At 36.0% G+C, this 12,759-nt stretch overlaps 2 protein-coding genes across 5 annotated transcripts; both read left to right on the forward strand.

Annotated features, from left to right (window-relative positions):
• The first annotated feature begins 91 nt into the window (after nucleotides 1–91).
• On the forward strand, nucleotides 92–1,699 carry LOC118274582 (dnaJ homolog subfamily C member 30, mitochondrial). 2 transcript variants are annotated; one of them, XM_035592165.2, is made up of 5 exons: nucleotides 92–255; nucleotides 360–551; nucleotides 625–712; nucleotides 902–1,058; nucleotides 1,136–1,699. In XM_035592165.2, exons 2-5 carry the CDS (start codon nucleotides 360–362, stop codon nucleotides 1,365–1,367), a joined length of 669 nt encoding a protein of 222 aa, XP_035448058.2. In that variant the 5' UTR covers nucleotides 92–255; the 3' UTR covers nucleotides 1,368–1,699. The 2 variants fall into 2 exon arrangements, with proteins under 2 accessions (XP_035448058.2, XP_035448059.2); XM_035592166.2 differs by having other exon boundaries at nucleotides 128–255; nucleotides 332–551.
• A 1,391-nt stretch (nucleotides 1,700–3,090) lies between these two features.
• Nucleotides 3,091–12,412, forward strand: LOC118274710 (arginine/serine-rich coiled-coil protein 2). 3 transcript variants are annotated; one of them, XM_035592381.2, is made up of 11 exons: nucleotides 3,091–3,326; nucleotides 3,475–3,552; nucleotides 6,179–6,263; nucleotides 7,639–7,783; nucleotides 8,259–8,438; nucleotides 8,891–8,980; nucleotides 9,585–9,751; nucleotides 10,036–10,047; nucleotides 10,198–10,340; nucleotides 10,525–10,669; nucleotides 10,895–12,412. In XM_035592381.2, exons 1-11 carry the CDS (start codon nucleotides 3,255–3,257, stop codon nucleotides 11,047–11,049), a joined length of 1,272 nt encoding a protein of 423 aa, XP_035448274.1. In that variant the 5' UTR covers nucleotides 3,091–3,254; the 3' UTR covers nucleotides 11,050–12,412. The 3 variants fall into 3 exon arrangements, with proteins under 3 accessions (XP_035448274.1, XP_035448275.1, XP_035448276.1); XM_035592383.2 differs by having other exon boundaries at nucleotides 3,098–3,326; nucleotides 3,462–3,552; XM_035592382.2 differs by lacking the exon at nucleotides 10,036–10,047.
• Nucleotides 12,413–12,759: the final 347 nt, after the last annotated feature.

The following is a 12,759-nucleotide window of genomic DNA, read 5'->3' on the forward strand; positions in this document are numbered from 1 at the left end:
ATTCTATTCTAATCTTATGTAATATCTAATAATCGTATAATTTATTTAAAAAATTACAATGTTTTTTTTACTGCATATTTTTTTCACAGATTACATAATTTTCTTATATTGACTTTTGACGTAAGATTTTCCTATCAAAATGTCATGAACAGTTCCAAAATTCAACTAAATTCTATCTGGATTATTTTTAATTTATATGTTTTTTATTACCTTATAGTATTTAATTTAATTTAGATCAAAATCTTTGTTGCTCAGGTTAGTAAGTAGTTGAATCTGCAATAAGAGAACATAGTTCCAAATATTTTTAATTAAATGTTGACACAAACTGTAGGCTACTGTCTATATTTGATATTTTTTAGATGCTCATCCATATAACACCAAGGCTACATGGCGTAGTGCGGTCGCTGAGCACACCGTCACGATATTTTGCCAGCAGTAGCAGTAGCAGTAACCACTATGACGTGCTTGGAATTACTCCTAATGCGACACAGAATGATATCAAATCCGCATACTACAAACTATCTAAAGTATACCATCCAGACAAGTCTAGCGTAAGTATTTCTGCTCTACAACTCAAATAAAACAAAACATTTCAAACAAATATTGATTGTGCGGCTTTTTCAGGATGAAACAGCAGCCAAAAAGTTTAGAGCCATTACTGAAGCCTATGAGGTATTAGGAAATGTAAAATTAAAAAAGATGTATGATAAAGGTTGGTTTGAATCATTAGGCAATTTTTGGTCTCATTAAAAATCATACTAAATCATTTTGAAACATGTAAATGTAGAAGCTTTTATTTTATTTTGCAAAAAAGTCTTCAACCTTTTATCATCTATTTGAGCAATCACATTCAACCTCTTTTTTATGATGTAATTAAAAAATACATAAATTAATATTCCAGGATTGCTTGGTGCGAGATGGAAATCCAAAGTAACATCTACTTATGAGCCAGAGCCTGAGCCCACGGATCCTACTCTCAAGTTCTATAAATCTCACGCGTACCGTAAGGTGGTGCCCACTATGGATGGTAGACGACCTATTTATGACTTCGATGCTTGGTATGTAAACAGTGAATATTCTTATTTTAAACACATTTTATTAATGTAACATGTATTACAAGTCTTTTTATTTTCAGGTCTAAAAACCATTATGGAGATTTATTTGAAAAAGCAAAATATGATAAAGAATTTATAAGAAAGAAGCAAGAAAAACAATTAGATTTTGAACAATCGAATAAACAAGAACTCTTTATGTTTGTGATGGTAGGTCTAGGAGGCCTGTTTCTATTTTTGGTAGGACAAGGCAAAACTGATTATGATAAGGATACAATTGCGCAAAATAAAAATGATATACGAACAAACAAATAGATGTATCAGCAGCTCTTTTGTCTTTGCAGACATTTCTTAGTAAATTATCAGTTAGTTTAATAGAAAATTAAGTATTGTGGTATTTTATACTATTTACCTCTCAAACATTGACAGGACACATCGGAGTTTGTGTTTACTCCTATATCTTTTCTCCTGGATGATAATAACTTTACCTCCCATCTAATTACCTATGTCCATGTTTGGGGGGTGAACTAGAATTCTCATAATATATTTTTTCATGTCTTGTAAATACTGTACATACCTTATTTAATGACGAAGGCCTTTAGAAGTTGTAGAAAAACGAAATAACATTAAAAAAATACTACAATCAATTTTTTTTTTCTTCTTTTAATTACAGCATATTTGTTTGTCATCATTCCAGTAGTCTTCCTCAGGTACTATAGGACAAAAAGACCAGTGAGTATAAAACCAACAGGCAGGTTTGTTTAGGATAGGTTTGCTGTCATGGCAGTGGTAAGCTCATAATTTAAGGAGTGGTTTGAGAGACACTACGGCGCCCTCACTACCTCCTGACACAGGCGCTAGTACTTCGGACATCAGTTTCGAGAGGAAGCTGTTTCTAAAAAGGCGGGAGGCAACGCCCGGCTTCACTGCGAAGACCGCCCGGAGGATACGGTGGAGTATTATACGGTAGCGGCAGCGTGCCCTGTATGGGCTGAACAAAGAGTAAAGACAGCTCGCGCCCGACTAGAACCAGAGGGCTTATTCTTGAATTGAATACCAGTCTATCGTCATAGATATTGTGAAATTTAGTACTCATAAGTAGCAACACTAGCGCCCATTGTATCCGTATTGTGTAGATATTGAATAAACTAAATGGTATTAAGTTTGGTTTTATATTCTATTCATATTTCATTGGATTGAAATTGCATAGATATTGAGATTGGTTTCAAGAGTACTAAGCGCCCTGTACGTGCGGCGCGTCGCGTTCCGCGCGCACCTCAAAGAGCCATCAGGCCACTACAAATGGGGCCCAGTAAGTCGGACCCTATAGGGCCCCATCTGTATCTTCTGGTGCATCAATGCCGTTCCGAAACTGAGGACTATCTAGCGGGCTCCGGTTCGACAAGCAGAACAGAACGGGGTGGTATTTAGTCAGTAAGGCCAGCCGTACACGGACTGCTTCAAGCAGTTATAGACCTCAAAGAAAATGTATGCACCATCCACCCAAAAATAATCAACCTATCTACGCGACCTTTTTCTTTTGAATACAAGAAGGTGAGTGTGGTATCCCTGCCAACAAGTTTTATTTTAATATGATTGAATTTTGACTTATTATATTAAAATACTTTAATTTAAAATACCATTCTGTTCTATGTATTGTATTAGGTAAAAACCATAAAACTAAGGTCAATTCAATACTAGAAAAAAAATCTGTATTTGATGCCATAGAGCTTAGTTTGAACTTTATTAGACACTCTGTGGTTATCATTCATAGACAAAGTTCCTTGTTTTTTATGTGTCAATCCAGTGTTGCCATTAGAATGGTATTTACCGTGTATCAACAAATCCAATAAATGTATTGCCGTAGCAAATTCTACGGCAATTTTCCGTACAGTAATTCATGTACTAAAAAAAGAATAAATTAATAATATCCACAGTGAACGTATTGTTATTTTTCATAGTATATATAGACTACCAAAAATTCCTTAAAAACACGGCAGTCCAAAATTTCTGGCTGGCAACACTGTCATTTTGTTTATGACTTTGTCTCTCTGTCTCTGTGCTGTGTGTCAATTTCAGTCGTAAAATTTTGTGTGAATATTTTTGCACTAGGATCTCCGAATAGAAATCTATCCAACGATTTCCTAGTGATTTATCTTGAACTTTGTTTTAATTATAAGTATTGTGTAGTTTACTTGAAGAATGGATTGCCTTGTGGGATACGGTAGCGACGATGAGAATGAGTCTGAACGCTATGGAAGCCAACAACCATTGGTAAGTTTTGGCGTCCTTGACAAATATTTCTGCTTTATAATCGCATATGTTTACGTTAAGACTGTTAGTTATGTGTATTGATGCAATACTTATGAGAATCATGGATATTAACCTGCGTTCTCTGCTTGACAATAGAATGGTATTATAGGTGGGAGCGGGTGGCGCTGGTGCCCGCCGCAGGGACGACGATACCAACTACGATGACGTCAACATGGACATGAGCGAGGTAACTGTCGCCTATGTTCGTCCCTCAGCATCACATATGCTAGTTCAGTAGTGGCTCCAGTCAGCTACTCTTGATATCTTATCACCTGACCAGGGCCAACTGTTCTTCACTAGTATAGCTTTTCTTATATGTGATGAGCCTTAACTATAGATCAATGATAACTAAGTAGTATATTCTTCATTTATATTCAGCCTTAAGGCCAATATCCTTCACAGCATTAAAATAATCTTATTATTCATTAGAGTAACTAAATAATATCATATAGTACACTTTTTATAAATAGAATTAATAGTCAAGTAAAAATAAATAAATAAAAAAGCAACTTTGCATTATGCTGTTTTCAACGATGATATTAACACTTTTATTATTTTATATGTTACCCATTTGTAAATTGACACAAAACAAAAGTCAAATACCCCTTGAGTACGTGCCGAGGCTACAAGATGAACGACCGAGTCCGTGCACACTGCGACCCTTTAACTGCAGGCTCACGTGAGTACATAGATGTAAGACAACCCAAACTCTAAGATGTCATTAATCACATCTCCATATTGACATAAAACAAGTTTCCTAGATGCGAATGAAATGAATCTCGTATAATCTACACTGAATTTGTATTTATTGTAGACTTCGTTAGATTTTACCGTTACATAGATATTGCTTTTTTGTCTACGTAAAATTATCAGTATAGTTTGACTACACTGTATTTTGTCTTAGCTGAACAAGGTGGGATTAAAGGCAGCTTCAGCTGTATCATATACTATCCAAATATCAACCTTTTTGTGAATGTTTGCTCTTCCTTTCCTAGCCCCGATCTTATCGCTCATACCTAGGGCACAGTACAGTGGTGTTGGTCAAACTAAATTATATATTTAATCCGTTAAGGAGTATAACTTTTAAGTGTATTTATTGTCATCATCTTTATGTTAGATTTTGACAAGATGGCGCAAAGAGTTTAATTTCCATGCATAATGACCTCCCATAATTATGATATTAGTATTAATTGTATAATTTAAATAAATGGTAGCTGTTATTATTTTAATGCTTGTTTTCAACGACTCCTCTAATTAACTTTCAAGTTATTCAGGATTATTCTTACTTCATGCAATATTGGGATTTAACAGGTAATTCTGAAAGCATATTTCAATATATTATGAGGTTTTAGACTAAAATTACTTTAGTTTTAAGTACTAAAATATACCTATGGACATATTATTATTTGAGGTTCTATTCAAAGTATGATTACTCATAGCTATAATAACACATTTCATGTGGAATGTGTTAGTCTGACTGACATAAACTTAGGTATTGTTAAAGAAGCCCTAAGTGTATATTTTTTTAAGCAGATACAGGAGCAACTTAACAACTGTGTGCAACACTCACTTCAATATTGCCAGTGCTTGAAACAAATTTATTGATTATACATGATCTGACATTGGATCATGGAGACAGAAACTTGAGCTTTTGTGTCAAAGGGATAGAAATAATATACTTTATGTTTGAATACATATTATGTATCAAATAGGCTCACCCCCTATTACAAGGGACTTTTAACACAAACGGTGAAAAGTGGATGTACATTGTACAGTGGCATAACATGCCATAATGTGCACCTATGCATATTATGTTTTATGGTGCTAAGTTCACATCAAATAAAGTAATGATGAAAAGTGTATTTATGTTCAGGGTGTGGTTTAAACTTTAATGATACACTGTGGTTCCAATTAGTGAGATTAACTCAGAACAAATTAAAATATACTTACTATTAATACATACATGACACAATTTCCTTATTCCTAGAATAGATAGAGACAAAAAATTACCGACAAATACATTGCAAGAGGTACTTATCGCGCATAAATGTGTTATTTATATCAATGACGTAGGTATAAAGGCACGATTACAGTATGTCTGTTGAAATCGTAATTTTATCAAAGGTAACTGGGAATAATAAGGAAATCGACACTAAGATTCTCTGCTGTGTCGATTATGAATACATAATTTCGCATATCACACAGACCCGGAATGAATGGGTCTCATAAAGGATGGTTTCTGCTGCCGGTCTGAAGCCGGTCGCCTAGCCACTGCACTAAATGTGCAATCAATCAGAGTGTCATTCATTTTTTATACTGTTTAGGCAACGGTATAATGGGGTGAATATACACAAGAAAGGGGTGAAAAGTTGTTACAAAATGTTCCTAACATTTATTCACCCCTCTTCTGTATCTAGTTATTCACCCCATTTTACGGTATATTTATTTATTATTTATTGCGCATTTAATATTGATTTCCTTGTTTCAGACTCAGAAGTCTATTTTCGACTTTGTTTGATTTGTATTATAATTTATACAAATCTAAATAACTATTGATTAAAAATCTAATTTAAATTCTGAATTAGATTATAAAGTTCATTCCTGTTGTCAAAACATGTTACAAGACATATTTTTATGTACTACGAAAGCTACAATATTTTATATTGACAATGAAATCATCATCATCATAATTATATTATATCAGTACAAAACTGATCACAGAATCACATTTTCAATGACAACCGTGTTTAACACAAGTCTACATATGTACAGCGCGATATAATTTTATGTAAGTCTTACGTATCTTGTCGCAGGATTCTCAGGACGAGTCCGAGCCGGAGCTGCCACCCGCTGAGCCAACGCCACCTCCACAGTCATCACGCGAGGAACGGCCTTCCAGTAAGTTTATAACTAACTAGCTATTTCCGCGCGGTTTCACCCGCTCTGCTTGGCTCCTATTGGTCATAGCGTGATGTTTTATAGCCTATAGCCTTCCTCGATAAATGCACTACCTAACACAAAAAGAATTATTCAAATCGGACCAGTAGTTCCGGAGATTAGCGCGTTCAAACAAACAAACAAACTCTTCAGCTTAATAATATTAGTATAGATGTAACAGTAGTGGTACGGTACCCCGGGGGAAGACATTTTTTTACTCTAGTAAAAAGGAGTCTATGTGGTCTTTCTGATTATCTATAATCTTATCTCTGTGCCAAACTTCAACCAGGTCCATTCAATCATATTTATTCTCTATTTTCTTTCACTATAATCATATTGTCAATAAAATCATACATAAAACTACATACATCATCACAAAGTTTCGCATAAAAATATTGCATCTGCCCAGCAAGTAGTCATAGAATTGAAACGCTTATCAGCAACCGTGGTAATGTCCGTTTTGAAGCGGATTCTCGATATCAAACTTTTAATTTGATATCTGACAGCATACTATGAGGGATTAGAAAGGCTCCCGAGCAATAAAACTTGCACTAGATTACATGAAATTCTACCGTAGTGTAAAATAGTAGTTCAGATTATTTTACAAACTCCTGAACTACATATTTTATAACAACACGGTCGTAAAGTTTATGATAGGCAACCAAAGTTTATTGATTTCTTGATCCGTAGAGTAGGAAATAGTAAACATTTTATACATAAAAGTGAGTATCTAATATTAGTATTCATATTATTTCATGCTTTTTTTTATACAATATATTTATGAATGAACTTCAAGTTCTCATACTACACACACATCTTCACTTTATTTTCATCTGCCTGCATATGTACTTTAATATGTCAGCCATTCAGTTCAGGATTATGATAAAGGTCCACCGTTTTCTAGAAAATCTATCAAGACAATTAGTCAAAATGTATCTTTTGATCATCATAGGTTTCTTTTATTTCACAATGCATCGTTCTGCATCTAACCTTAATATGTACTTATTATTTAGTGGGTTACCGCCTCAAAGTGCAGGAGTAGGAATGGGGTGGGTAAGAGTCACTTCATGCCTCACCTTAAGCGGGAGAAGTCTTTGGATGATTTCCACATCTAAAAATATGCATGTAGTTGTTAATTAGTAATATTAAATTATGTCTCGTGAGGTTACACTTAGCACTCATTATACAAATCTTTGTACTTAACATATAATCTGATTATGACTACACAGGCAGAGACAATGGAACGCCAATTGCTACGATTCTTACACACCTCTTTCACTTCATCAACAGATGATTATGACAAATTAGTAAAATTCAATATTTTTTTCACCAACAGATGACAATCGTGACCGTGAACGCGAGAGGGAACGCGATCGCGACCGCGATTTCGACCGCCGTGACAGACGTCGTGAATCACCCGCACGACCGCGCGACAGGGAACGCTCTGATAGGCGTTCTCCTCGCCGAGATGATAAATACAGGTAAATATCATCATCAACAGTCCATAATACCCAAGCAAAGGCGTTTTCTCACACAAAGAAGGTAGTATGAACATTAATCACCGTACTTGCTCAAGGAACCTTGGTGATTTCTCACTTATAATCATAAAATGACCCAGACCCATGAAGCAAGTACAAAGAGAAGATGCCATAATGTGGTTGTGACAAAACAAATGGGCCCTGCTCAATGATATAAGTAAAAAGACATGTTAGAATGTGGACAAGTGGTAATGTTTTTGTAGAATCGGGCCGCTACATGGAAAATTAGATAGGGACGTGGTTTGTAACATCCCGTGCTCTCCGTAAAGTTTCATCCACATCCAGTTATGACACCACTCCTCTTTGTATTTGCTTCATGCCGGGACCCTATGGTCTCGTGGTTGGTAAAGACATACACAATAATTGGTATTGAACGTACTTTGAATGCAGTGTATAAACAATGTTCCTCCTATCACAGGTCAGATCGCGAGCGTGACCGCGGCCGCCCGAACGACGGCATCCGTCGTGGTCTCCTGGGAGACAGGCCTGATGACCGGGAGAAGGTTCCTTCCCTGCTAGACGTGAAACCGTACGGCTGTGAAATCCCACCACCCATGGACAGAAGATCTCATGATGCCAGAGATGCTGTGTCTCCCAGGTACAGAATTTTGATACTTAACTCAGTCCTTTGCAAATGTTTTCGGAACAAAATCGTAACTAAAGAACGGTTAAAGTAATCATTAAAGTCTGAGTACTATTTAGAGGCAATTTTGAAACATCGGTACTCGATGAATGAACGAATGAACCAACCAATCAGAGTACATACCAAACGCGCTCTCGTTAAACATTAAATAAACTCGTACTAAGCCCTCTTATAGTCTAATCTCATTCAACTGGTAGTAGTGAAACTAACTGCCCATACAATACACAGAAAAAATCTCCCATCTTAACTAAATCTCCTCTAAACTGTAATAATAACGTGATTGCTTCTACAATCACGTTATTATTACAAGTTTCATTGCTATTGTATTGTTATATTTTATGGTTAAGTTATAAACATTATTTGCCTCTTTCTTCTTATTATATTTGAGACGTATTTCTTTGTTTTAGATTCATAGACCGCGAGCGCCGCGATAAAGAGAGGGACAGGGAACGCGAACGTGACAGAGACCGCCACAGCAGGCGTTCAGAGGAAAGACGGTAAGCTACCATACCTTTTTTAAGGTGGTAAAATCATCCAATGACTTCTCCAGCCGGGGCGAGACGAGAGAGAGTATCAGACTCTTAATGACTAAAAACCACCATGGTCTTACTCCTGCTTTTCGAGCCGGAGCCCCGGTAAACGCGCTAGGTAGTCTGCAGCAAGCTATCACACTACAATCAATATAGCACTATTTTTCTATTATGTTAAATTATTTATCGCAAATAAATTAGTGTTTTGTTGCTGCTAAGTAATCATGATCATTTTATGTAAATATGAATATTCATTTTAAAGATAAAAGTCTATCAAAGTCTTACAGATAAAACCAACCTACGTAAATGGTGCATTAATATGTACAACTAGCTTTTGTCTGCGGCTTCACCCGCTGCCGGGATAAAAATGATACCAGGTGTTATTCTAGATTCCAGACTAAATCATATCTTTGCACCGAATTTCATTTAAATCCTTCTAGTAGTTTTTTCGTGAAAGAGTAACAAACAAACGAATAAATATTACGTACATACATCACATGCTCAAAGTGCTCAAACCTTTGCATTTATAATATTAGTAGTACATATTCAATATATTTATATTACTTCACAGGTCTTCAAGCCACAGACACGAGCGTCGCGATCGCTCCCGCTCGTCGTCCCGCGGCGCGCAGTACGGGCCCGGCCACAGCTCGGACCGACGGTCCTCCCCGCCAGGAGGGGACTACAGACCCTCCTCCTACAAAGTCAACAGAAAACTCGAGGTCATGGAAAAGATGGGTTAGTATTCTAACTTAGATACTAGGTGCTATGTATAACTAGTATAATTTGACTCACTAATATGAGGAGAAATTATACAAAGCGAGACCATGATAGACTGGTTTTAATTGCTTAATGTGAGCTAAAGTCTGCAAGTCATGCTACTCCAATATATTCAGTTTAATATTTTCAACTCTGTTCAGAAACTATAAGGTTATTTATCTATTGAAAGATTGGAGTATTTTGATTGAAAATATACGGAATTTCATTGCATATTGCTTCAATATTATTGTTTATTGTTTAAGCTATACATAAAGGTAAGTTTTATTGTGATTTTCTATTAAAACAACATATAGATTACGTGTAAAATGTAGATAAGTCTAAAGAAGTGTTGTATCATTAGAATGTTAGTCCGGAACTTTCTATCTGTCATATGATTTTATCTAACATGTTTATCTATCACACAGGTCTACAAATCAAGACCCCAGACGGTTCAATGGCGACTGCTCAGCAGCTACGCGCGGCCGCCAGCGAGGTCCCGACCCAGGGGTCCCACCTTCCTTCATACTACAACCCTACCGCTGTCAATGCTAATAAAATTATGGATCAGGTATGTTACCACCTTATTGCTTATCATTTTCAATTGATTTTCCTGTGGAAACAAAGAGTTTTTTATCATTTATTTTTCAGCTGTAATGTTGTCACCACTTTTCGAAATCAAATTAGTTCATGTTACTTGTCAAATAAATAAATCGAAACTATTGTAGTCTAACCATTAAATTCTCAATCAACAGGTACAAAAGCGCAAGCTGTTGTGGTCAAACAAGAACAAGTCGGAGGCTGAAGAGGCTGCCAAGTGGAGCGGCACCAGGTTCGCACAGGACTCGGACGGGAAGCAGGTGTCCAAGTTCATGAGACTCATGGGCATCAAGGAACCAGGTAAATATCTAAATTGTAAAGTCATTACTTCCACAAGATTGGTGACATATATTTGTGTATTTGTTTAGTTCATGTTTGCTGAAAATGTACACAATTTCAATATGGTCAGAGATAGAACATTGGACTACACTTCATTTTTAGGATAGAAATAATGAAAGTAAAATAAATGTTCAATATGTGTCACAAGATTGCAATATAGACTAATTCTAACTTTCCTTTACACAGCCGCCGTTAAAAACGAAGCTCCAGAGAAAGCAGTGGACCCGATCAAGAAGCAGGAAGAACTGTTCCAAGCGATGCAGGCTCAGTACGAAGTAGCCAGGGCTACCACACACACCATGCGGGGCGTGGGGCTCGGCTTCCAAAGAGGACAGTACTAGCGCCAGTGGGTGCCTAGCGGCGGCCGCCTGGCGAGCAGATAGCGATAGTGCATGCCTAATGAGACATGGTGGTTAACTTTGCCTCAGGATAGCCTGGGACATAGGTCCCAATTGGTTTGCGTCCCCCTCAAAAGGGGTAGTCAAAGTACTTGCCTACAGTACACCCATAAAACAAGCACCCAAGTGGTGTTCTACAAAGAATTGTTGATTAGATGCCAAGATAAGTAAATGTAACATACAAGTGCTTGGCTATGTCACCTCGTCAGCCTAGCACACGGTCAGTTGTGTGATAAAAGTGATTTTATACAGCTTCCTTTCACGTTTCTAGTGTAAGTTACTGTGTAATTTCTTATTGTTCTATTTTACTTGTGTGCATTGTGTTTCAGGTTGTTTTTGTGAACCAATTGTTTTCAATGTAAATATATTACTGCTACTCTTATTTGTACTAGTTACGGTTGTAGCATTATGAAAATGTTCAATTGTCGGTTGATCTATAAATCTTATGAATTTAAAACTTATGGTATTTCGTACTAAAGTATGATGGAGTCGGAAATGATGGATGTATGGATAGTGTTGTAGCTGTAAAACATTAGGTATGAAGCCACTAAGTAGAGATTAGAATGGCTACAGCATGTAGAGACTAATCCAGTTCACACTGGTTTGGTACGGCTAGACTTTATTCGGGAAGGACATCATTTAAGATCACACTCTAATAGCTTTAATAAAACACAAGGAAATGTAAATTATATCCATAATAAAGATAAACAAAAATGTCCATAAAATTAGTGAAAAATGTTAAGATGTTGCTAATCATTGGAAATTAGATTTAAAATTTGTAAATAGCCATGACATGGTATTGTGAGTAAGCTGTCTCCGATTATAATACTCACGGCGAGTATAACGCAGCGAGATGATTTATATTTTTAAAATATATTTAGATACGAATGCGTCACGCGAATCGCGTGGGTCGAGTCAGCGGAGAGATTCGCATATTATAATGTGGAGTTTTATATAGCTGTTCCTGAAACAAGGAAAGACGTATGAAGCATATGAATTAAAAATAACTATTTTCTAGTTATTACTTGCTTTACAAACGTTACAAATAGCTATAGTAACTCGGTTTAAGATAAGTTCTAGTTTAAATGCTATGTGTGATATAATGTTATTCAATTACCTAGTAATAGCTCAAGTAATAAACAATGTATGGGTAACTTTTATCCAATGAGATCTTCCTCTATGTTCCTAAGTTCATTGAAATAGTTTATAGCTTGCAATTAAGTAGTTTAGCGGTCTTTTTAGTAATTATCCGTACACTGTTTATTATTTTTGTTGTTGTTTAAGTAAATAAACTATTACGATAAAATTGGTACTTTTATTTCAACATTTTTTTTTATGAAACCTTTATCTATGTAACTGCGTTTAATTGCTAACTTCATGCAGTTACTGATTCACAAAGATTTATGATGCATCTTGTAAAGGTCGCATCAGACTGAACTAGCGTATAGCGTTTAGTCAGAAGTGAGAATAAATGGCAAGTCAAATATTCTTACTGCATTAATTACATTTTTTTCATTGGTCCCACACAGTGATCGTAGTGTGATGATTACATATAGCCTACTTTGTATAAATGGACCACAAAAATATACAATTCGAACCTATAGTTCCGGTGATAAGCGCCTACAAATAAAACAAACTAGCTTTTATTAGGAT

Source organism: Spodoptera frugiperda, chromosome 11, assembly GCF_023101765.2.
Source record: "Spodoptera frugiperda isolate SF20-4 chromosome 11, AGI-APGP_CSIRO_Sfru_2.0, whole genome shotgun sequence".
In the NCBI taxonomy this organism is placed as follows: Eukaryota; Metazoa; Arthropoda; class Insecta; order Lepidoptera; family Noctuidae; genus Spodoptera; species Spodoptera frugiperda.

Coding starts and splice junctions, on each gene's coding strand:
- LOC118274582 (XM_035592165.2), top strand. CDS start 360: ATGCTCATCCATATAACACCAAGGCTACATGGCGTAGTGCGGTCGCTG. Junction 552..624: donor ACCATCCAGACAAGTCTAGC/GTAAGTATTTCT, acceptor CGGCTTTTTCAG/GATGAAACAGCAGCCAAAAA. Junction 1,059..1,135: donor ATTTATGACTTCGATGCTTG/GTATGTAAACAG, acceptor TTTTATTTTCAG/GTCTAAAAACCATTATGGAG.
- LOC118274710 (XM_035592381.2), top strand. CDS start 3,255: ATGGATTGCCTTGTGGGATACGGTAGCGACGATGAGAATGAGTCTGAA. Junction 3,327..3,474: donor ATGGAAGCCAACAACCATTG/GTAAGTTTTGGC, acceptor ATGGTATTATAG/GTGGGAGCGGGTGGCGCTGG. Junction 6,264..7,638: donor ACGCGAGGAACGGCCTTCCA/GTAAGTTTATAA, acceptor TTTCACCAACAG/ATGACAATCGTGACCGTGAA.